Here is a 24,991-nt window from a genome sequence, read left to right as displayed (position 1 = left end):
AATCCAAGACCCAATTTTAAATTCTTTGTTTTACAGCAGTCCGTGATGGATGAACAAGGGTGCATTTGGACATGATGGAATTGAGATAGCAGTTGTTTCTAAATGCCTCTTGTTACCCAGGCATTAATGAAACTATAAGCATTGCTAGTGTTTTAAAACTTGATCGAATTTTAGGTTAGCCAAGTTAACATGTAATTTATTCAATAATTTATTAATACATTATAATATTTTATGGTAACATTTTAGTTTTGTTATACGTAATATATTTATTGGTGTAACGATGTGTATATATTGCTTTAAAAAAAAATTGGCACAATTAATTGATGGGTGGGTATATATTTGGCTGGGTTTCTGTGCAATATTGTTCTGAGGAAGCCTCTAATAGAGAGGAAAGAGCTTAACTTCAATAAACTTGGTGTCCTTTGGATTGCTCACATTATGCTGGTTGTTCTTTCTGTGGTTTATCTACTATTTTGTATGTGGTCTACATACTGAAGGGGGCATTATACTCTAGTCTAATATGGGTCAAATAAAGTGGCACTGTGACTTCCTTGGGGTCTGGATACCATGCCCTTACATATAAGTTGGGTAACATGTAACGATTTTGTCACTGCCTTGGCCACATGGTGGTCAAACACCAAATTATTGTCTACATATCTTCCCAGATCCCTCATTACTGGTCTAACTCTTAGGGGAATCATATCGATGGAGTAATTAACCTGGGTGGCCGTTTTACCAAAAGGCACTGTAATGCATTTCGTAGCATTGAGTTTTAGTCCATGGCTTTGGCACCAGTCATTTGTCTGTGTAAGACCCTCTTGGAAAATGTTTGTGTCAGTTGGGGGATTCTCTGTTAATTCCCAATTGGCAGTGATCTACAGACTTGGTCTGCCAAAGGCCCTTGACATTAATCTTTCTCTCTGAGAAATAGATTCCAAATATGAAAGGTCTCAGCAGAGAGCCCTGAGGTACCCCTATGGTGCCTGGTCTCTTAGTGGAAGTAGTCTCACCAGTCCTGACTGCCTAGGTCCGGATTATAAGCCATCTGGCAATCCAGTATGTTATGTAGGGGTTAATGCCCAGTTCATGGAGTATGTCAACTATACTCGAGTGAGGTATTGTATCAAATGCCTTATCTAGGTTCAGGTACGTGGTATGCACTATTGTACTCTCATCCATTGCCTTGGTGATGTTCTCAAAAAAGATCACCAGGTTTAGTGGGCATGACCTTCCCTTGATAAAACCAAAATGGATTGGGTCCAGTGTCTGAAGGTTGTCTGTCTTTGTTGATCATTTCCATGATAATTTGTTCCATGGCTTTGCATTTTAGACTAGTCAGACTAATGGGACTAAAGCGTCTAAGGTTGTTTGGTGATCCACACTTGTAAAGTGGGATAACCATTGCAGTCCTCTATTTTCACTGTGCAAAGCCTGCTTTGAGGCTGTAGTTGAAAAGTTGCTGAAGTGGTCCTCGTAAGTCGTGTTTCAAACTATTAATGTGTCTTGGGATATTGTTGAAGCCCATTGAGGCTGTATTTTGTACCTTAGTGTGTGCTGCCAGGACCTGCTCCCTGCTAATAATTGGGTGAGGTGTTACATTAGTATATATTTCATGGGAGAAGATAGGAGTGGAGTTGGGGATAAAGTTTGAGCTGAAGTTGTCAGCCAGCAGATTCACTATGTCACTCTTCAGTGAAAGTGGCACAATTGACCACCGGTTCAGTGCTGACTTTGAGGTTACAGACACAGATGTTGAAGGTCTTGTGAGTGTATGTAGACTGTAAGGCTATCTTGACCTCATAACTGGCCTTGTTGGACTTGATTTTCTGTTTAGTTTAATTAGCAAGCTCTTATCATGAGTTGCTCTTCCTGATATTAACCATGACTTTTTTCTCCTTTTTGTTATATACCCTATTAAGGTTGAGTCTACCAGTGTAGTGTGGTTTTAGAGTTTGTTTTGAGCTTACTTCTAGTAGGTACAGCAGCCTCTATACAGCCATTTACATGGTTGTACAGGGTCTTTGTGAAAAGTTCCACATGGGTTGTTCTGAACTCTGGGATGGGAGAGGCACTGAATTTTGAGTTTATCATTTAGTGTGCTGTAGTTTGCTTTCAGTAGTGCTCTCCCATATTGGTGAGTACCAGGTCCAGTATGTTTGAACCTGTGGTGAGTTGGTGAGTATGCACACTGTCTTGTCAAGGGTATTTTGTCTTAATAAAGTCCAGGATTCTTTATGTCTGCAGGTTTGAGGCAGGGTATGTTTCATCTGTAGAGTGGTAGATAGTCTGCCATGAATTAAGGTATTTGGTTTAATGGTGTTTGTTTCCAGTAAATCTAGGTCTGAGCTATGGGATTCTTGGGACATAGTATGTGACCTATAGCTTGCTAGGATATGATATGGAACTTCGTCTGTGATGATATTCACATGGATGAACTCCAGGGCAGGCTGCTGTTAAACCAACCTAGAGTTATACTGGTTGCTAATGTAGATAGCCTCTTCCACCCTTTGTTCCTTTCTGTGCAGCTGATGGTCTAAATGTGTTGAATGCACTAAAGCCTTGCACTGATGGAGTACTTCATGTAGATTTAAACCATGTCTCAGTAATGGTACAGATGGCTGTATTTTGTAGAGTGAAGAGAGTTTGCAGAGTGCCGAGTTTCTTGTTTAGTTTCCTAGCATTGAGTAGTAGAACCTTTAGGTTTCTTTACTATGTCAGTAGGTTTGTCATTGTCTAAAATAGGAATAAAAATTCCACAACCGAAGGCGAAGAAGTGAAGGAACCACAATGAATCCCTGTATACAGTGGAATCAAGCCAACCACAATATTAATAAAATACGTTTATTCCTCCAAACGATCAAGAACTCAAACCAGCAATACAGTTAATCGCTTTCACTCGGTGATTACCGAGCTTCATCAGAACATAATAAGTTGCCATTGCAACTCTTAAATAACATTGCAATGTCACATGGTACAGACTCGTAACCAGTAAAAATCCTATATTTCAATTTAAATATCTAATTAATCGTGTTGCTGTCAAAATTTCAATCCCTAACTAACATTGTATTTCGTATTGACTTAAAATGGTTTAAAATAAGATGTAAATTCTAAAATAGTCATGGTAATTCCGATAAAACATTGTTAGATATAAATAAAAAGTATTAATGGTGAAACATAATAAATAATAAATAGTAAATAATAATGCATTTCAAAACCTCAATAAAAAGAATATATATATATACACAGGTGTAAAAAAAATTATCAACCCGTTACCACAATAATAAAGATGCATTAATAATTCACTAGCGTTAACTAATGTTACACCCTCCCATTGCAATACAAATATTGATATATATATAGGGGAAATTCATAAATGGGCTGCTCTCATTTTCAAAACACTAATAATACTTATATTATCATTGAGCCCCGGGGTCCTTCCTGCGTCCAGCCTCAGTTGCGAAAGCAACTCCCTGTATTCTAAGCTGGATTCCCAGTTACCTCCCCTCGAGTCAACCAGAACCTGTTCCAAGACCATGAATTTGATATCCATTTGTTCATATACCAGGGAGTGCTTAAAAAAAGCATTAGTGTCCTTCCTTTTAGAGACGACATAGATTTGCTCATAAACTCTCTTTTTTTTAATTGTCTCTCGGTCTTACCGACATAAAAGCTGTTACAGGAGACACAGATTCCTAAATAAACAACCCCCTTGGACCCACCGTTAAAATAATTCGTAGATCTAAATCTAAATTTTCTTGAAGGAATAAAAATTGTTCCCTGATTAATCATAAACTTACACTGTTGGCATGTTCCACATTTATATGTACCCACTTTCTCCCTGTTATTAATAACCCTAGGTACCGAGATCATTTCAAAAAGTTCTTTCAAATTGGTGTCCCTTTTTCTCACAAAATGAGGGGTAATGGGAATGAAATTACTGATCTCATCATTCAGGGATAACACCAACCAGTGCTTCAAAATTATTTTTTCCACTTCACCAGATGTGGTGGGGAAAGTATGTATAAAATTACTCCTAAATTCATCCGTGTTCAGTAACCCATCAGTGTGGTTAGTTCTCCCCAAACCTAACAAAGGGGCATATTTACCATATCTATTCTCACTAACTTCTAGGGCCATAGAGTCAATGAGTTCCTTAGGATATCCTTTTTCCTCAAACAAGGCACCCAAAATCCTGACCTCTTCCTGGAATTGTTCCATCCTACTTGTCATCCTAGAGGCCCTAATCATCTGGCCCTTGACGATACCTTTTTCTGAAAAAAGGATGTCCACTATCAAAATGTAGATAAGAGTTTGAAAATGTGCTCTTCCTAAAAAGCTTGGATTGAAAACTACTGTTGGTGTAGTCCTTATATAAAGTAACATCCAAGTAATTCAATTGATGTTGGTCAATATTGTAGGTGAACCGTAAAAAATCCATACTATCGTTAATGTAGTCATAAAATTCATCAAATTTCTCCCTTGGACCATTCCATAACGAGCATAAATCATCCAAATACCTAGTGGTAGTATGCAATATATTAGGACAAACAAGACCCTAGAATGTACTTCCGTTCCCAGTAATATAAGACACAATTTGCATATAAAAGGGCACATGGAGCACTCATAGCCACTCCTTTTTTCTGGTGGTAAAATTCGCCATTAAAATAAATAAAATTGTTGTTCAAAATGGTCTCCATAAATTCAAGAATTAAATTAATGCTGTTGGTACTCAACCCTGATTCAGCCACCAGAATTTCCCCAAACCAGTCCAGACCAGTTTGATGTGGTATACTAGGAAACAATTCCACTATATCTATGGTCACCATCCAGGTGTCTTTGTCAAATTTGTCCTGATCTATACCCTTGAGAAAGTCCCAAGAATCCTTGTTGATGTGGGGAATAGATGTTACAAATTTCTTGACCATAAAATCAATGTATTTGGTCAGTGGCTCTGTGATGCTACCTACCCTGAAGCTATAGGTCTAAATTTAATAGGGTCCAAACCTTTGCGTGTCTTAGGGATACCAAAAATCACGGGAATTCTAGGTTTATCCACGTGTAAAAAATTAAAAAGTTGCTCATTAATAGACCCCTGCATTAAATGGTCATACACATAGTGTCCTATCCTAGAGTGGGCTATGTTAATTTCGTTCCTAGAAACCACCCCATATTGGTCAACATCTTGAAGTAAATTCTGCAGGTGTGACTCATAGTCCAGGGTATACATAAGGACCACCCCCCCACCCTTGTCCGGTTTCATCACTCTACATTTTTCTTGCCGCAAAACCTCAATTATACTCCTTTCTTCACCGTTAAAGTTATCGGATTGTCTGTGATCTCTATCCTTCCCTCTCAGCTAACTCTTCAAATACTTTGTGAGGGATGAGTAGGGGGGTTAAATAAACTCTTTCTAGATAGTTCATGATTTGAAAAAGATTTTCCTTTAAAATTAATATTCAGATTAAGCTGTCTAATGAACAATTTGAGGTCAATAAGTGTGTTAACAGTGACCCCAGGTCGAGCTGGAATAAACTGAAACCCTTTCGAGAACAGTTTAAAGTGTTCGTCAGTGAGTGCCAATTCAGTAAAGTTAAAAATAGTGAAATTCCCTTGTCTCCGTATAATGTGTTGGTCCCTGGAGTTGTGTGAGATGTCATCACTAACCAACTCAAGACAAAGAGGATGGTACATTTAATTCACGGTACAATTCCACCCCCTGTTCATCTGTCCCCTCCCCCCGGGATACTGAAAATCCCAGAATGATTGTTTTCTTTCTTTCTCGGCTAACCTCTCACTCCTTCTCAAAACCGGTTGACCCATGTTTATGTTACTAAAATTTTGGTTATGATAGTCATCGGTGACATTAGGGAAAATGCTATCCGTTTGTTTCATCATCCCAATGTGTTTAGCCATCGGGTAAGCTCTCCCTTCCCTGTATTCCACTAAGTCTCTCTCCAATTTCCTCATCTTTCTCTCAACTATTTTCATATAAAATCTACTTCGTGGAATACATTATCATAATTTCTTTTCACACTATTGAACAAACTGTCATTCAGTACATTATCATGTAATTTATGCAGATCTTTCAATAAATCCCCAGCCTTAGCCTCATAGTCTTTAATCATCAAATTAAGTACCTCATTGCCCGTCCTGTTAAAAATCTCACAAAGTTGTTGATACAGTGCCGAACCCGGCTTAACATTGTTAGGGAATTTAAAAACCCGAAGCCCTTTCGGGACTCTGTTAACATTGACACATTCCTTGAGGTAATCAATTTCTAATTGATTCGACTTCAAGGCATACCGTTTGTCTTTAAAGTTACTGAAGTTAGAATCCAAATTGTTTTCAACAGTACCTTCATTAAAGTTAAAATGTTTGCTTGTCCAAGAATCGAAATTAGAAAAATTCCAGTTGTCCGTTCGGACCTTGTGTGCACTCTTTTTTAAAACCAGTCCTTGGTGCACATTGTGTATGCCCCACATCCTGAGCCCCAGCCGTTGGTTCAATATCCTCCATATTAGTGGGCGTGCTCAATGTTCTGCACGTTCCACGTAACCTTTCCGGTAACTGTTGTTGGTTACCTGGTAACCCACCGCTGACTGCAACATTCCAGTTGTTCATAGAATCCGTGATTTGTGTGAGCAAAGCTAAAACTTGTTTGAATTCACCCCGTGTCATGGGCGAATTGTCTGAAGAATTCAAAGTATCCTTAAACACTGTTGGTGTGTCCAAAAACTTTTCTGATTCCGCACCTTCAGCCATGGCAACAACAGCTATGAACACAGGCAAGCACAGGCAAAACCAGGAATAAAAATTCCACAACCGAAGGCGAAGAAGTGAAGGAACCACAATGAATCCCAGTATACAATGAAATCAAGCCAACCACAATATTAATAAAATACGTTTATTCCTCCAAACGATCAAGAACTCAAACCAGCAATACAGTTAAGCGCTTTCACTCCGTGATTACCGAGCTTCAGAACATAATAAATTGCCATTGCAACTCGTAAATAACATTGCAATGTCCCATGGTACAGACTCGTAACCAGTAAAAATCCTATATTTCAATTTAAATATCTAATTAATCGTGTTGCTGCCAAAATTTCAATCCCTAACTAACATTGTAGGTTTGTCAGTTTGGCATTGTCTAAAATAGGCTGTAATGGGTTGGATAAAGTTTTAGCCAATATTCAGAAGCCTGGAGGAGACCGGTGCAGACCATCCTTTTGTGAAGCAACATGGTTTTTAACCATATCCTCCCACCCTGACAAATATTGACTCCCCTGGAAAGACCACAGAAGCTAATCCAATTATGGAACTCTGTCATCGTTTGTTAATCTAGTGGCATCATTCTTGCTGAAGGTAGAATGCTGCTCAGTGCAAACCACATACCTGCCTGAGCCACACATTCAGAGAGATTAACAATGTCTCAGTTCATATATTCCAGGGAAGTAGGTCTGAGGTCATTAGCACCCACAGGTACTATGACAGAATCATACTGGTACTTTTGATGTAGTAACTTGAGTGCATGCATAACTTGATAGACCCTTCTCCAGTTAAGTAACATCTTCTCTGTTCAGTCTGGTGAGTTGGGCATGTGTGTGTCATACAATGGAATCCCCAATGGCACAAGTCTTGGGTAATGTGTTGGCTTGCATTATGGGTTTTGCTGTTTGGACCCCACTGACCGAAGGTCTTTATGTATGGTGTTTGGTGAGTTATTTAGAGATTACTGAGAATAAGCCTTAGAATGTCTTTGAGGTTTGGAAAGATTGCTTTTTAGTGCCTCAGCATAAGTTGCTGTATGTATGTGGTGGACTCTGTGTGGTGGATGTAGTGTGTTTGTTCTTGACGGTTTTGTTTGCATCCACAGTTTTTGCCTCCAGTGAAATTGTGTATGTCCATCTCTCACATACTGTGTTTGTTTCTTTAGGGATTAAATGATTGTCTGTGAATGAGACAATTGCATTGTCTCAGGATGCCCATATCTCCCAAGCTGGCTAAGGAGACATTTGAAAATTGCATATCCATATCAGGACCTATATTTGGGTGGGCTACTGTAGGGTGTAGACTGGGTTATACAGAGGTCATCTCTGGGGATTGGCACTAGACTAGGTTAGATGGTGCTAAGATTTGATAGTAGTGCTGTTTAATGTGCAAACTAACTGCTCTAAGCTTATCTCCATGGAATGGCTTTATTTTAGCCATACTGAGTTGCAGGTTTTGGTTCTAAGGGTAACTAGACATTTGCATCTGTACAGAACACAGCTAACCCCTTAATGTGAAAATACCAAAAAAGACTGTTTGCGAGTGTAATGCTACAACAAAGCAACTTAAACTACCTGGACAGGGCAATTTCAAGTATTAGGGAACTTTAAAATTATTTAAAATGCCTGGCTTACTCCTGTTTGGCATCTACCTCTCGGAGGTTAAGACTAACTTTCAAGGCCTGGCTCACCAAGTTCACAGATGACTGTAAATTGGGAGCTGCTATAGTTTCCTCCCTAGACACCAACATCTTGCAAGAGAGTTTAACACAGACAAATGACTGCTGTCAAAGCCATAGCCTAAAACTTAAAGCCAAAAAATGTATTATAATGCCCTTTGGGAAATTGTCAACCCAAGTTAATACCTCCATTGATAAAACGTCCCTAAGAGTCGACCCAGTACTAAGGGATCTGGGAACAATGTAGACAGCAATCTGGCCTTTGACCAACACGTAGTTAAGATAGTAAGAAAATCATTCTATGTCGCCCAACTTATAGGTAAGAGTATTGCATCCAGGTCCACGGAAATGGTAGTAACACTGTACTCTGCCCTTAGCAGACCTGTCATTGAATACAAATTCCCCCTTTGGCATGTATCTAACTAGACACTTGAATTAATTGGGATGCATCAGGGCATGAATACCCTGTTCTATACTGATCGCCTAAAGGCAGTGTCTTTGTATTCAGTCTCCTACAGACTGTTGAGAGGGGATCGTTGCCTGGCTTGCAGGTCTTCCTGAGACCCACTCCTGATGGATCCGTTTCACATACGTAAAGCGAACAGCACCAGAAATACTAGATGTAGGCATATGAGCTTTGCTTGTGACATAAACGGAATGTGCTATAGAGACAGATGTGTCCCAATGATCCCCACACTATGGAATAGGCTCCCCATCTATGCAAAACAGAGTTCATCCCTAACCCTATTCAAAAGAAGCATTGACAATTGGATGGGAAGTCATAAATTCAGCCTGATGTGTCCTCCATGTCCCTTATGGACAGAGGCAGCCATTAAGAAAAATATCCTAACACCCCCCCCCTTACAATTTCCTAGTTACCTCCCTCCTGGCATATTCTTCCCAATACAGATGACCATGACACTCAGGACCCGAATGGCTGGGGTGTGCGACTAGGCTTGTAAGAGCCCTAGTGGTTAGTCTAGTAATAGTCTATGAAACTGTAAATTAACAAATGAAACAAACATTTTGCAGTAGCACTTTAAAACAGTTAACTGAAGTCCAGTCACAATAAATTAATCTCTTATCTCCCAATGAAGGAACATGATTAACTCTAGCTTCCCTTAGAGTGTGGTGAGGTTACCAAGCAGATGGGACTTATGGGAAAATTAGCAGGAGACGATTTGTAGTAAAAGAGAGGATTTACTCGAGAACAATGCTGGTTTGCATGGTGGTCCCTTAGTATTATGGATATATGGAACCAATGAGTGGCAAAAAGTACTTAAATAACTTACTTTACACAGCAGGCAATAGCAATGAAAGAGGGAGGGAAGAGACCTTGGAAGGCAATTTTACCATAAGGCGTGGAAGTCAGAGACTCATCTTTTTTAAATCCACAACAAGAAAATGGTGGGAGGACTGGAGAGAAAAATTCAAGCTGCAAGAAACAAGACTTCCTAGAGAATGTTTTAAGCAGCTAGACTATAAGCAGAGCACTGTAGCAGCAAAATGGGAATATAAACAGCTATAAAAGTATTGAAGCACAAATCATGGAGCAGAATTCACAACACTACCACTACTGCAACCCCATCACAGACTAAGGCAACAGACTCTGCAGAAAGTTACCAATAACACTGTTCATGAAGAAAGTGCTTTAATAAATAACCAAATGAGGCTCAACGCTGGCAGTAGATAGACTTCTGCAACAAATGTGATGATGGGCTCAGGATTCAAAATACAGACAAGTAATTTGACTGTATGGATGTAGAAATGCAGTATAATATATAAACAATGCTAAAATTGTGCAGTATTGCACAATCTTCCCACAACTGCAAATGAAGTTACAAAAAAAAAAGGTCTCAGAACAAACTAAAAAAATATAAAGAGAACTTTAATGGCTAAAACTTGAAACAGAAAATTACAAAAAGTGCAATTTAAAATATTTAAGAAAAGTTAAATAAAAGCTTTTTTTCTTCCCTTTTGATGAAAAGCTTGTTGCTCACACTTCTGGAATTTCCATAGCTCTCAAAGTCTTAATCAAAAGACTTCAGTCCTTTCTGTTGCATATGTAAAGAAGCCTTTGCTTCCTTCTTGACAACCTTGTGCCAGCTCCCTTTCAGATTTTGCCTTTGCTGCCCTCGTCTCCTTTACTGACCTTCTTTCCTTTTTGTACTGTACCTCCTTCAGCTGCGTTTCCACTCCCTTCCATCAATGTCCAGTCTTTTACCCTGATTGCTTGCCTCACATTTCTATTCAGCATGCTTCTGTTTTTATGGCCCCCCTGCCCACCTTTGTAATGCCTGCTACCCCTGCCCCTCCCTTCATCTTATCTTAGAATAAAACTTTTCCACAATGCTACCACTGTTCAGATAAATTAGGTTTTAATTCTATGTAAGGATTTTGATTTGAAGATCACAAAGGAATTTTAATTTTTGTTATGTTTTATCGGTTCAGTGCTTAGGGATTTCAGCAATATAAACTAAACTTTTTTGTCCATGTTTTGTGTTTGGCATTTTTGATATTTTGACATTTTGAATATTCCAACTGTAGTCATATATTGTTTAGTCTTTTAATCGAGTCCAACAGTTTATGACCTCATGGCACACTAGACCTGCCTGTCAACAGCTGCCCTTTAGGTTCTTGAAAATTCATATTCATTAATTCAGTAATGCTATTCTTCTTGGCCTCTGCAGTCCCTTCTTTTTTTGCCTGTCTGCACATTTTGTAAGTTTTAGTTTTACTGTCAGATCTTCCCAAGCACAGTTTAGGTTTATTTCCTTAAGTATTGATTGATGTGATCTTGCAGCAGTCTGTGGTATTCATATATTCACACATATGTATATAACATACTGCGGTGGTGGTGGTGCGGTAGCGTTGTCACCTCACAGAAAGACGTCCTGTTCGATTCTCAGCTAGAGCGTCTTCTGTGTGGAGACATGCGTGAATGGACGTACCTTCGTTGAAGGTTGCGTGTCAGAGCCGGCAACTCAGCACGTAAAAATCTACTGCCAATCATTAGCGGACTGGAGTTCCGCTGTGGCAACCCCTAACTGGAAGAAGCCGAAAGACACAACAACACACCTGTATATAACATTTTGTACTTTAATATTAGCTAATGTATAAGTTGGGTCTATCAGACAGTGAATGTGAACTAAACTGCATCCTAGAATTTTTCAGGAGTTCACTTTAACTGCAGATATTAGTTTATGTGGTCTTACTATTACTTACAAATGTGAAATCTGGGGGCAGCAATGACAGGAGCATGGTTAATATTTGACCAATTTAACTTTCTTTATGTTTTGCAATACAGCATGTCATGAAGATGAAGATGATGTAATACTGATCTCTGAGCAGATTATAATACAGTGTGACCAGAATAAAGAAACGGAAAGTGAAGGTACTTTTCATAGTATTATCATTATTTCAAAGAATAAGTATTAACTTAAAAGTTAGATAGGACTTTGTTGTTTTTTTTCCTGTTTTGTTGATTTTGGTCCAGATTGTATATTAATTTTTTTTAACAATGTAGAAGATAATTTGTATGGATAAAGGGATTATACTAAACCCTTGATGTCCTTCCTTATCACCATTGCAGTATTCATAAGGATAGCCTAGGATCCGGCTAGTATGTCAAATCCTTTATATCTTTTCAGCATCGTACATCAAACGTGTATCCCCCCCCCCCCCCCACAGGCATAGGTCATAACAGTGACATACGTACACTCTATACTAAGAACTTCTTTGTCACCAGTCTGAACACCACAATTGAAGGTCAGTATGTACACCCTTCACTGAGCTGTTTTTTACCGAGTCATTTACAGATAAGTGCCCAGTTGGGGTTCTTTGTTTTTCTTCTTTTATTTGTGTACTTAAGGTTCATGTCATCCAAGAAGGGAAAATGTCAGTGTGGGAGGGAGATTCTCCATAAAGACCATCACGAGAAGTATTTGTTCTGTCTAGATACTTCACACAATTGCCATTTGTCAGGATTTTGTTCCCAAAATGCTTTGCGGCAGTCTGTCCTCTTTATCCATTTATCTTGAGAATTAATGTCTCCGGGTACCATGGCTGAATCCACCCATCCCAAGGTACAGCCATCTCTTAAGAAGGACAAAAAGTCTCTGTCTCTGCTGTTGTCCATCCTGCAGCAGACTTCTCTCTCAAAGTTTGCGAAGACCCTGAAGACTGTCCTGTGCCAACAACCATTTCCTCTGCTGTGAGGTAAACCAAATACAGCTGCCAGGAAACAGAAAAGTAGCTACTCTGAAGATGCCCGAACATACTAATGGATGAAAGTGCTTAGTAGTGGACTTGTTTTTATGTTTTTTTTTATATATATTTTTTATGGATTTCTCTGGACGTTTGGATTATTAAACGTTTGTGCTGTTTTACCATACTGCTGGCTCTTCGGCTTGCTGTTTCCTGGGAGCTGTATTTGGTTTACCTTACAAGTTTTTTGGTCTAATTGGATTGCACTGTTTCCTCTGCTGTGACCCTTTCAGAGGCTGGCATGGAACCAGCTTCTGGCATGTCATCTGAGGCAATGAAAATGTCCGCCACAGACGTTGGGGTGAACCATTACTTATTATTTCAGAAGGGCCGTCGGAGTTCCCCAGATTCTGGTTAGGGAAGAGGTCCATGGTACCCTTGAGTCAAGGCATGGCTCAGAACCTTCTAGGTTTTCAAAGCTGATGCCCCACTAAAGAAGAAGCAGAAGAATAAGCACATTTCTCCTTTCGCTAAGGATCCTCAGAGGGAATGACAGGATTTTTACCCAAGACTTGTTCAGTGCCCAGATGGCCTTGAGACCATTTCCGGGGGTGTTTGTTCCTGCTTCTCCTTGCTCATCTATTCCTTGCTCATCTATTCCAGCCAAAAGGGCTTGGGAGTCTGATTCTTCGGATGAAGAGGTGGATTCAGGAGATGAATCATTCGCTTACTCCTCACAAATTGCCTGTCCTTTGGACTGTGGGAATGAGGAAGACGCTTCCTTGAGTCTTGGTTCTCCTTTGGGGGCACAGTAGTTCACAAGTTGGAGTATTTTAGTGGAATTACTCAAGTCTCTGATATTCAGAAGAGGTATTTTGAGCTGTTGCAGATGGAATCTCCTAAGCCTTCTGCTGTTCTACTGTGTTGGATGCCTTGTTGGTTACATTTGCAGCTGCCTCTTTGGCTCTTGATTCCCAATCTCCAGTCCCCAAGAAGCCTGACCTTTTTTAAAAGGTGCCTGTGGCCTTTAAGGACTTAAACAAGTGTCCTTCATACTCTGCCATGGTTTCTCTCTCTCTCTGCTGACAAGCTATCCATGCTTTTGCCTTTCCTTCTGATGAAGACAGTTGGGCTATGGACAGGCCAGGGAAAAAAGTGCACACTTCTGCCACTCTGGCGTTCAGGGCCATAAATTATCAATCCCGTATGACCAGGTATGTTTTGGTGCTTTGGTCTCAAACTCGGGGTTGTTGTCAGGCCTTCCTGACTCTGAGACCAAGACTGCTGCCCTTTCCTTAATGAGTTCCACTTTTCAGTTTGCCCATCACTCCATCAAATATAGTTATGGTTCAGCTGGTGCATCGTCTAGAGCTGCTGCTTCAGGTTCAGTTATAAGGAGGTAGCCTTGGCTTCACCTGATTATATCAAGGCCAAGCTCCTAAATGCTGCTTTGGGCAATCAGAATCTCTTTGGTAGGGCTGCTGCAGACTTGTTTAAGCCTGTACAAGACAGTGGTAAAGTGATGCAGGATTTTAAACAAGTCTGTGTTTCTACCATACCCAAAGTTCGGAGAAACTATCCTTCTGAGTCTGCCTTTCTCATTTTTCTGTGGTTCTGCAATATTTACTGGGTCAGGGCACCATTAAACCCATTCTAGAATCCGAAAGAGGAACAGGTTTTACTCTAGAATGTTTCTGGTTCACAGAAAAGAGAGGGATATTGGCGACCTGTCCTAGACCTCTCATTTCTAAATATCTTTTTAAAGATTCCTTCCTTCTGTATGCTTGCACTCCAGATGCTCTCTTCCTTCTTACTTCCTCAGGGTTTCTTGGTCTCCCTAGACCTAAAGGATGTCCTTCATAGATGCATAGATTATTAGTAGACTAACGACCCAGGGGGTCTTTCTGAGCCTATCCAAGTTTTCATGAAAGACTAATGATGTCCTGTATTCAAATAGGACATTGAGGGCCAGGTGTTTATAAGCTCTCTGTCCGTAAGGGACATGGGTGCCAGACCTGGTGTAAATTTTCTATTCCCCATCCACTGGTCTAGGTTGCATTTGAACATATACCCATTCACTCTCTTTTAAGGAATTTTTGATGTTTCCCTGTTTCTTCCTCTCATTTTCAGTTCTGTGCTTTGCCCTATGGTCTTTCTACAGCCCAGGGGTGTTCCACCAAATATCTGGCCCCTGTCACAGCCTTTTGCAGGCTTCAGAGGCTCCAGATATTTCCATGTCTTGATGACTTGCTTCTTTAGGTTCCCTCTCAACCCAGGCTTCTGCAGGATCTGTTTTTCACCATGCTCCTTCAGCACATTGTGAGGTTCACCATCAGTCTCAAGGAGTCAAGTCTGACTCCTTCTCAAGACCACATTTTCTAGGTTGCAGAATGCAAAACACTCCAATGTTGGCTTCTCCTCCTTATCCCGAGATTCTGTCTCTGACTACCTACTTCCAGTCTGTGCTTCCCATTTCTGTCATTTTTGCAGGGGAATTTCTCAGAACCGTGAGCTTCATGGCATCTATCATTCCCATGCTTCCCTTTGCCAGGCTTCATGTGAGGAAGCTTTAGTGGTATCTAAGGCCAGTTTGGCTCCATTTTGCCAGCCTCTGGAGTTTCCATTTCTTTTACTTTGTCTCAGACTCAAGTTTCACTGGTGGATTCAGCATATTACACTCAATCTGGGACTGACTTTTCAGACTAACCCTACACAAGAGCTGTTCACAGACCAATCTGGGATGGGGAACCTCTTCAACAGTCTGAGGGTTCAGGGTTTATGGCCCCCTTCATCAGAGGTCAGACCACATCAACATAAAAGAAATGAGGTCACTCATTCTTGCTCTTCAAGCCTTCCATTTTCTTTGGTCTGCAGTCTCTTTAACGGTCTTTACAGACACCACCACAGCCATGTGGTACATCAACAAACAGGGGGTCATAAGTCTCATCTTCTTTGGAGACTAGCTCTTCAGGCCTGGGACATTGCTGTCCTCCATCAGGTAACCCTTCAGGCTCTTTGCATTCCTCCAGGACACAGCTTTGTGGCACACTCCCTAAGCAGGTCCAGGACACAGTCTCACAAATGGATGCTTCAAAGAGAAGTGTTTCTGGACATAGTACATCCTGAGGTATTCCTCAAGTGGATTTTTTTGCCTCCCCTCTGAAAAGGCAACTCCCCCACTTCTGTTAGAGAGTCCTAAGACTTGTAAGGTGGATGCCATGTCCTGTATACTTTACCCTTCTCTTCCTCGTCTTCCCAGTGTCTTACACAAGATAAGGTAGGCCTCACCAAGAATCTTGCTGGTGACTTCCTTTTGGCCCAGACAGCTCTGGTCCCCTCTTCTCTTTCCATTGGCCAAGGGCAGTAATCACAAGTAGTTATCTAACCAAATGGATCTTCTCACACAGGACAAGGGGTCTCTTTTCCACCCTCCCTTGTCCATTCCTCGACTGACACTTTGGTTCATAGTTATTTTTTTTTTCTTTTTTGTCTTTTTTTTTCAGGGTCATAGATATTTTGATCTCTTTTAAATACCACTTTTCTGAGGACATGCTTAGGGTTCTGCAGGAGGCCAGGAAACCTGCTACCAGAAAATCCTCTGGGTGAATAGAAAAGATTTTCTGTTTGGCGTCTCAAACATCACCAGGATCCCTTCTCAGTGGGGGTTCCAATTCCTTAAAGGCATCCTTTATATCAGGCCCTCAAGAAAAAACTATTCCTCCCTCTTGGGAGCTTAATTTTTTTCTTGAAAATTTAACTCTGGTTCCTTTAGAGGATACTTTTTCTTCTTTGCAATACTATACCTGTTTTATTGGTAGCCCTTAATTCACCAAGAGAGTTTCTGAACTTCAGAGTGTGATGGGTGTGCCTCCCTTTTTGATTTTTCATAGGGACAGAGTGTCTCTGCATACTAATCCTCCTTTTATGCCCAAGGTGTCTCTTTTAATCAGTCTGTTGAGCTTCCTTCCTTTTCACCTTCTTCCCAGTATGCTTATGCAAAGGTTCTTCACACCTTGAATCTAAATAAACAGCTCATGTATTATTTATACAAAACAACAGCTATCTGCAAATCTTCTTTTCATACCAGGGCATTGGATTTGGCTAATTCTAAACGAACCATTTTCTCCTGGATTTCTAAGGCCATTTCTTTTGTTGCTCTTTTTATGGAAAATAGTTTTCGGCTTCAGTCTGAGCTCATTCTGTGAGGGCAGTGGCCTCTTCTGGAGCTTTCCTCAAGGGTTTGGATACTAGATGCATCCCTGAAGCTGCCACTTGGTCCTATGTCCACACTTCTACTAAAGATTACAAATTGGATGTCATTTTCAGAGGCAGGGCCATCCTTGATGGGATTGTGGAGGGCTCATCTGTGCCTTCCTCCTCCCATTCTTTACAGTAGCTTTGGTTATTTCCCATATGTGATGAATACTGCAACAGTAATAAGGAAGGACACAATACAGTTGTGTAAAGTCTTACTGTAATGGTAGATGTCCCTTTCACTGTTGCAGTATTCATTTCTTCCATCTTACCCCCTTTCCTCTTTCTTCTGTTGGGAACACCTTGCCTGTCGCGGGTTCTATGACTCTCTTCTGTTTCTTTTTCCCTCTGGATGTGCATGTTCTCCTTTCTCTTGGGGCGCTGTAGTTCTCCTAGGGCACGTCACTTCTGAGTGTGGAGCATACGTGCATCAACTTTATGCCCTTTGCCTGCACAGGGACCATATCTCAGACATACAATGCTGGGAGGATGTAACGATTTTGGTATACTGGCCGGACATTGGTCTATCCTTGACAGGATATCCCACATGTTATGAATACAGCAACAGTACAAAAAAAAGGATATCAGCTGATACGGTAAGATTTTACACAACTCTACTTTTACCTGCTCAGGTCCGTATCTCATTGCATTGTACAAATTCGTAAAGGAAAGGCTGAAGTAGTGGGAGCAATCTAAAACATATTTTAAGGCATGACCATTCAGAACAGATAGCAGAAGTAGCATGCTTATGGTTCAGTATTACACAGATGAAGGCTTTAGAGTTTGTTTTTTCCAGATTTCCCACTTTACTGTTGACCAGTTAAACAATACTTCTGTATACAGACTTTTAAAATAACTTGATCCATATTTTGCATAATTGTTACCAGTAGCTTACCATTTTTACAGTGTTTTATTTCTTATATACTTTTCTGAAAATTCTGCGGTGGTGGTGCGGTAGCGTTGTCGCCTCACAGTTAGACGTTGCCCGTTCGATTCTCAGTTAGAGCGTCTTCTGTGGGTGTTCCTTCGTTGAAGGTTGTGCATTAGGCCCGGCAAGCCAGCACGTAAAAATCTACTGCCAATCATTAGCGGACCGGAGTTCCGCTGTGGCGACCCCTAACTGGGAAAAGCCGAAAGACACAAACAAACTTTTTTGAAAATTGCAGTATGTTACATAAGACAGCTGTGTAATTCTTTTTTTTTTTAATTTGGTTATTTTATTCTCCATTAGCTAAATAGTTTTCCTTGTATATTTCAGCTACCTGGAGGACCACTTACTTCTGTATTTATTTATTTCTTTACTTTGTTTTTTGTTAAGTATGAAAACGTTATTAAAAACAAATTAAATGTTATTTAATAAACATTGGGCACTTTACCAGATGGCACAAACATCCATGTAAAAATATTTAAAATAAGTATGCTGTAACCTTAAATAGGTGTGTGAGTCATAACCAAAGTATGTTCGAGAATTGGATGTCAGGAAATTTATCTCAAGAATGAAGTAATGCAGATCTCAATACATGAATATTGACATCCATTTCAAAAACATGCAACTATCCGGTTATCACAGAGACCAAAACATAATTCATTGTATACAGGAGGGTTTACCTGCTCTTTGTACTACCAGTTACAAAGAAAGAAATGGAAAGTGTAGTAATGCATAGTGTTTTACAGCTCTGAAAGCTGTAATTTTCTTAGTGCTACCATACAGTTCTTTGTAGTATGTGGAACTTTAGCTGCTCCATGTGCTACAAGATAGAGGGAAAAAAAAATCTAGGAATGCAAAATATTTAGCATCTTTAAAAGTTGTTCCAGAAGCAGTCTGTCTCTGTTCCAGTTACAGTTTTTAATGCAGTAATACACATTTCACTGCCATATACACACACGGTGTTGTAGAGTGAAGTTGGCTACAGCTTTTAAAGCTGATTTATTCTCACTGCTGTTCTGCGGTGGCTGCCATATATGTACTAGAGCAACAGTAGTAGAATGAGTGATGAATGGTGTTTAACAAAAGTCTGAGTATATTTCTTACATGAGAAAAGTTCTTAACAGAGTTGTCTTTCACCTGATTTCTGAGTGTAATCATTACACTCCATGTACTACAAGTGTTTTATTTTCTTTATTTGATAAAAGGGGTAGTGGGTCGGTCCTAAAGGGACCCTTTTCAGTAAGATGATATGGTAAATATTAAACAAATAAAAAGTGTAAATTTGAAACAAGCACAGAGTAGTATGATTTTTAAGATAAGGGAAAGGGATGTGCAAGGCTGATGCTTATAAATTGTTTCAACAGTTAAGATGGCAAAGCATTTGCAAGGCTGTTTAGTAACACTGGTATTTACAGTTTGGAAAATGAACACAAAGAGAAATGACTGGTTATTATGGACAGAGAATAACATGATTAGTGTTTACATTAGTAAATTAATTTACATACAACACAGTACTAAATGCTGGCACATAAGAAATGTAGGTCTTGGACCATTTAACAACAAAGCAATGTCTCTAGAATTTTACATTCTTTACCTGTTTATGGTTATTTTAATAGACTGCATTTGTTTTAGCTAAGCTCTTTAAGCCTACGGTCAGTAATTTCAATAAATAGTTAGGCTGTATTTTTCCCTTTTCTAACTATTGAAATTTAAACCCTGGACTCTTTCTTGAGTGAGGAATAAGAACCAGCCTAGTTCAGTAGATGTTCTTCATCTCACATTGCTGCAGTCCTTACATATGGGTAGTCCGCTGTCCTCGGTCGGCCCGAATACCAAAGTATTAGGCTGACGTCGGTCATGGGCGCTCAGATCTGACATCAGAACGTCAGGGTATAAAAGCGCATGACCGACGTCATATCCTCAGTCTTTTTTGCCGCATGGTCTGATGCAGAAGCAGCGTTGCAAGTGCCGTTCGGCGTTCTGAAATTTTCGTATTCTGAGTTTCAGACCGAAACCAAGTTGGGCTAAGTACCCCGTTGGGAATATTTTTGTTTTTCTTGCCTCAGTTAATTCCGGATGTCAGAAAAAGTGAATAATTGTATTTCTTGTGGGAAACAGATACCGCATAGGGATTATCACTCTCTTTGCATTCCTTGTTTGGGACCGGACCACGTAGTCGGGTGTCGGTTTTGTGCTAGGTTTAATAAGCGCACTATAAAAAGAAGGTTAGATTGTGCTAGGTTAGTCTTTGGTAGCGGTGTAATTATAATATGCCGTCGGATCCTCCGGCCGCTTCCAAGAAGCGCAAAGACAAATCCTTGAAACCTAGACAGGTTGATTCATCCGTTTCGGACGCCGATCCTGCAGAAACTACAGTGGAGCAGGTGGATCCGGCTGAAGTTTCTGTTGAGTCTCAGGGGGAAACTTTGATTTTGCAGGATGTGGCCTCACAGGAGTCAGGTCAAGCTGAAGGGGCCTCTCAGGTTACTGTTCTCCCTTCTATGCCTAAGGTGGTTAGGCCTTCTGCTACTATTTCTAAGGCTTCTTCTAAGGGCAGGTCTGTTTTGCCTTCCTCTGGTGTCCCTCCATGTACTTCAGGGTCTGTGCCTAAAAAGCACATGCTTAAAATGGCAGAAGATTTGATTACTTTAATTAGAGGTTCTATGCCCCTCCTGATAAGAGGCCCAGGGTGGAGCCAGAGTTGGAAAGTTTGGATCAGGCCTCAGATGACTCAGACTCTTCTGCTGAAGATATTCAAGATTTTCCCCTTATTCGATTCTGATGCAGAGGATTCCACTCCTTCTGCTTCTCCTCCAGAGGATTTTTCATTTTCAGAAACTCTGCATTCCATGAGGGAGCATTTTAAGTGGGAAGGACAGGATTTCTCTGATTCACGGAAGAGGCTTAGGGAAGTCTTGTTTTACCACAGCATAGACCCTTGGCTATACCTCCTGTTTTGGATGTTGTTCAAGATGTTTTCTCGAGGCTTCCCTTAATCCAGATTCTTTGCCTCCTGCGCCAGTTAAACCGGACAGGTATTACAGGGTGCCTGAGGCTCATAAATATCTGTATAAGAGTCCTAGGGCGGACCCAGAAACTATTAGTCAGGGGCCTAAGGGTGTTAGAGCTTCTGTTGTAAAGAATCCGGTTCCTCTAGATAAGGAAGCTAGAGCTTTGGATAGATGGGGTAAGAAGGTGTATACCTCTTCTACTTTAGCAATGAGGGCTTTAAATTGCCAGTTTCATATGTTGAAATATCAGAATTTCCTCCTTTCTCAGCTAAAATCTAAAGTGGATGCTTTGGCAGAGGGCATAGAGTGTAAAGAATTGCAGGATTTAGTACATGTCTCTGAACAGGTGGGTAAGCATTCTTTGCAGTGTGGTTTTGATGCTGTACAGGCCTCTTCTAGGGTGGCTGCCACTGGTTCAGTTCTTCAGGCACGCCTGGCTTAAGGATCAGAATTTGTCCGAGCATGTTAAAACTAGAATTCTGGATGCCCTTTACAGTCTGAAGTTTTGTTTGGTCCCCTGTGGAGTCGGTTTTGAAGAAAATGGAAGACAAGGCTAAGTCCATGCAGACTGTTAAAGATTTTTTGCAGGTGCAACCTCCAAAGTTTAGTAGAAATTGGCCTACTAAGGGGTGGACCTACCCTTCTTCTGATTCTCAGTCTAGGGGTACATCTAGGCGTGGCAGGGCAGAGCTCACAGTACTTTCAGGCCTAGAACTTGGAGTTCACCTGCACAATCTGCAGGTGAGGGCAGGGGCCAGTCCTTTCGTAAACAGGCCCAATGACCTGCATTTTCAGCTGCCAGATTCTTCTTCCCTGGCAGCTCCTTTGGGAGGAAAGTTAGCACTCTTCAAGCAAAACTGGCTTTTAGTCACCCAGGACAAATGGGTATTGGACATTATAAACTGAGGCTACAAGTTCTATTTCCATACATTGCCTCCTTTCAAAGGCATGCCAGACGTTCCTCCTCGGCAAAGGATAGAGGCTCACAAGCAGATTTCTTTACTTCTTCAAATAGGAGCTATACAGCCAGTTCCTCTGTCAGAAGTGGGACTAGGATTTTATTCTCGCCTGTTTCTAGTACCAAAGAAAGGGAACACGTAGAGACCAATTTTGGATTTATCTATCCTCAACACTTATCTGGACATTCCAAAGTTCAAAATGCTGACGTTACAACAGCTTTTACCTCTGTTGGGAAAAGATCACTGGATGGTAACTCTGGATCTCAAAGAGGCTTATCTTCATGTTCCTATCAGGCCCAGTTGCAGGAGGTACCTGCGTTTTGGCTGGAAATTTACATTATCAGTTCTCTGCATTGCCCTTTGGCTTATCTACTGCCCAGAGTGTTCACAAAGGTTCTGGCTCCAGTGATAGCCTTTTTCAGGTTAAGAGGAATACAGATTTATCCTTATTTGGACGATTGCCTGATTATTGCACAACACAAAGACGAACTTCTGCATCATCTACAGTATGTGATGGTAGTGTTAAGATGCCTAGGGTATTCTGTGAACGAAACAAAGTCCAGTCTAGTACCCTCTCAGGACATGTGCTTTCTGGGTGTGAGACTGAATACAGCTTCCCAGATGGCCTTTTGACCCCGGACAAACAAAGAAGCCTTTCTCTTTATTTCCATCAAATGTCTCTACAGTCCAGGCTGACTGCAAGGACAGTCCTTCAAGCCTTGGGGTTCATGGCATCTTGTATTCTGGTTCTTCCCAATGCCAAACTGCATATGAGGAAGCTTCAATGGTATCTCAAAATGTATGGACACAACACTGCCAAGATCTAGACACTGTCATTCAGATAATACCTTGCATTCAGAAAGAATTTTTGTGGTGGGCTCAGGAATGTCACCTAAACAAGGGACTCTCTGTGACCCGACCAGAGGCGAGTCAGATTCTAACGACAGATGCCTCGGACAAGGCTTGGGAGCACACCTCAATGGAAAATGGGTGCAAGACACGTGGCCTGTCAGACTTCAACATTTGCATATCAACTTGAAGGAGATGTTAGCAGTCCAATTTGCATTGATGGCTTTCAAGGATTTACTTCACCTAGGACAGGTGTTGATTCAAACAGACAACACTACTGTCATGTGGTACATCAACAAGCAAGGGGAACCCATTCTACCCTCTTTGCAGGCAAGCGATGATTTTGTGGGAGACTGCTCTCAGTTTACACCTCAATCTTCAGGCAAGGTTTCTACCAGGAGCACAGAACTCCTTAGCGGATGTGTTGAGCAGACAAATTGTGGATCCTCACGAGTGGAAACTGGATCCTCATGTGTTTCAAAAGTTGACAGTGTTATGGGGACTCCAGACATAGATCTGTTCGCTTCTCCACTAAATTACCAGTTGCCAAAGTTTTGCACAAAATGTTTCATCCCACAGCTTGGAAGGTGGATGCTCTATCATTCAGTTGGAGCAATCTTCATGTCTATGCCTTTCCACCTCTGCCTCTCATTCCCAAGGTACTCCTGAAGGCCAGAATAGACAAGCCATCCATGATTCTGATAGCCGGATTGGCCTCGACAGCACTGGTACCCACTACTGAGGAGTTTGGTGCGGAGCCTCCATGGCCTCTGCCTTTGATTCCGCATCTTTTGTCTCAGGAGGGCAATCACTTCCTCAATGTCAAGATTCAGTCTCTGCATCTCACAGCCTGGCATATTCTGTTTTGGACCCTGGAGGGTCTCAGCTTCCACAACAAGTTTTGAATGTTATTTTGGAGGCCAGAAGGCCTAGTACAAGGAAAGTTTACGCTGATAAATGGAGGAGATTTTTTCTTTGGAGCAAAGCGAAGGACTTTGATGTTTCCAAGCCTGATTTAAGTGTTTCTCTTCAATATCTTACTGAGTTATTGGACAAGGGTTTGTCTTTCTCCTCGATAAAGGTTCATGCTGCAGCCATTTCTGCTCACTATGACTGTGACCCTCTTTTATTTTCCCATCCTTTGTTTAAGCAATTTCTTAGAGGGGCAAAGAACATAAGACCCCCACGTAGAGCTCCTACTCCTGCTTGGGATCTCAATTTTGTGTTGGAAAAGCTTACTCTACAACCTTTTGAGCCTGCAGCTACTGCCGAGTTAAAGTATTTATCATGGAAGACTGCTTTTTTGTTGGCCATTACCTCTGCAAGAAGGGTTTCTGAATTACAGGCCCTTATGGCAGTGGAACCTTTCCTGATTTTTCATAAGGATAGGGTATCTTTGCGTACTAATCCTTCCTTTATGCCTAAAGTGGTTTCTAGTGTGGCCTTGAACCAAACTATTCATTTGCCTACTTTTTATGCAAACCCCCAAAATAAAGGGGAGAAGATTTTGCATACTTTGGATATTCACAGGCAGTTAAGTTATTATTTGAGCAGAACCAAGGGGTTCAGGCAGTCTCAGCAGTTGTTTGTTTCTTTTGCTTTGGGTTCTCAGGGAAAACCTGTTTCAAAACAAACTATTTCTAAATGGATTGGGTTTTGTATTTCTTTCTGTTATTCCCATCATGGTAAGGAGATTCCGGCTGGAATCAGACCTCATTCCACTAGAGCTACTGCCACTTCTACTGCCTTTCTAAGGGGGGTAGCTACAAAGATATTTTGGAAGCAGCCACTTGGAGTTCAGTACATACTTTTTCCAAGCATTACCACCTTCCTCTTTATTCTAAGTCTAGGGCTGGATTTGCCACTGCAATATTACAGGGCATTTTAGCAGCCCCTAATGCTTTATGATTTTGCCATCCTCCCTTTACCTCTGCTTTGGGATTCTACCCATATGTAAGGACTGCAGCAATGTGAGATGAAGAACATAGTACAGTTTTGTACCTACCATAAATGTAGATGTTCGAAGATCCACATTGCTGCAGTCCAATTTACCCTCCCTTCTTCCCCTCTGTAGTTTGGCATGGTTTATATGGTTTGGGTGATGGTTGTTGTTGGGCATGTTTTTGGGAGGTATCCTGTTTTTGGGCTGTGGCCTTTCTTTTTAGGGCCTTCTGACATCTGGGGCAAGAAAAGACTGAGGATATGACGTCGGTCATGCGCTTTTATACCCTGACGTTCTGATGTCAGATCTGAGCGCCCATGACCGACGTCAGCCTAATACTTTGGTATTCGGGCCGACCGAGGACAGCGGACTACCCATATGTAAGGACTGCAGCAA

The 24,991-nt window shown here is 41.0% G+C and overlaps 1 protein-coding gene across 3 annotated transcripts in view; it reads left to right on the top strand.

The window, feature by feature from the left end:
• Positions 1 to 24,991, top strand: part of ZNF451 (zinc finger protein 451) — a 1,506,235-nt gene that overhangs the window by 1,438,721 nt on the left and 42,523 nt on the right. For all 3 annotated transcript variants that reach the window (XM_044063345.1, XM_044063343.1, XM_044063344.1), the window contains one exon: positions 11,754 to 11,840. In XM_044063345.1, the coding sequence (XP_043919280.1) occupies positions 11,754 to 11,840 (87 nt within the window). The remainder of the gene's footprint in view (positions 1 to 11,753; positions 11,841 to 24,991) is intronic.

This window comes from Protopterus annectens, chromosome 2.part1 (genome assembly GCF_019279795.1).
Source record: "Protopterus annectens isolate FY-2018-M chromosome 2.part1, PAN1.0, whole genome shotgun sequence".
Taxonomy (NCBI): domain Eukaryota; kingdom Metazoa; phylum Chordata; order Ceratodontiformes; family Protopteridae; genus Protopterus; species Protopterus annectens.
Note: the sequence above shows the minus strand (reverse complement) of the source record. Positions and strands in the feature narration are given on the sequence as shown.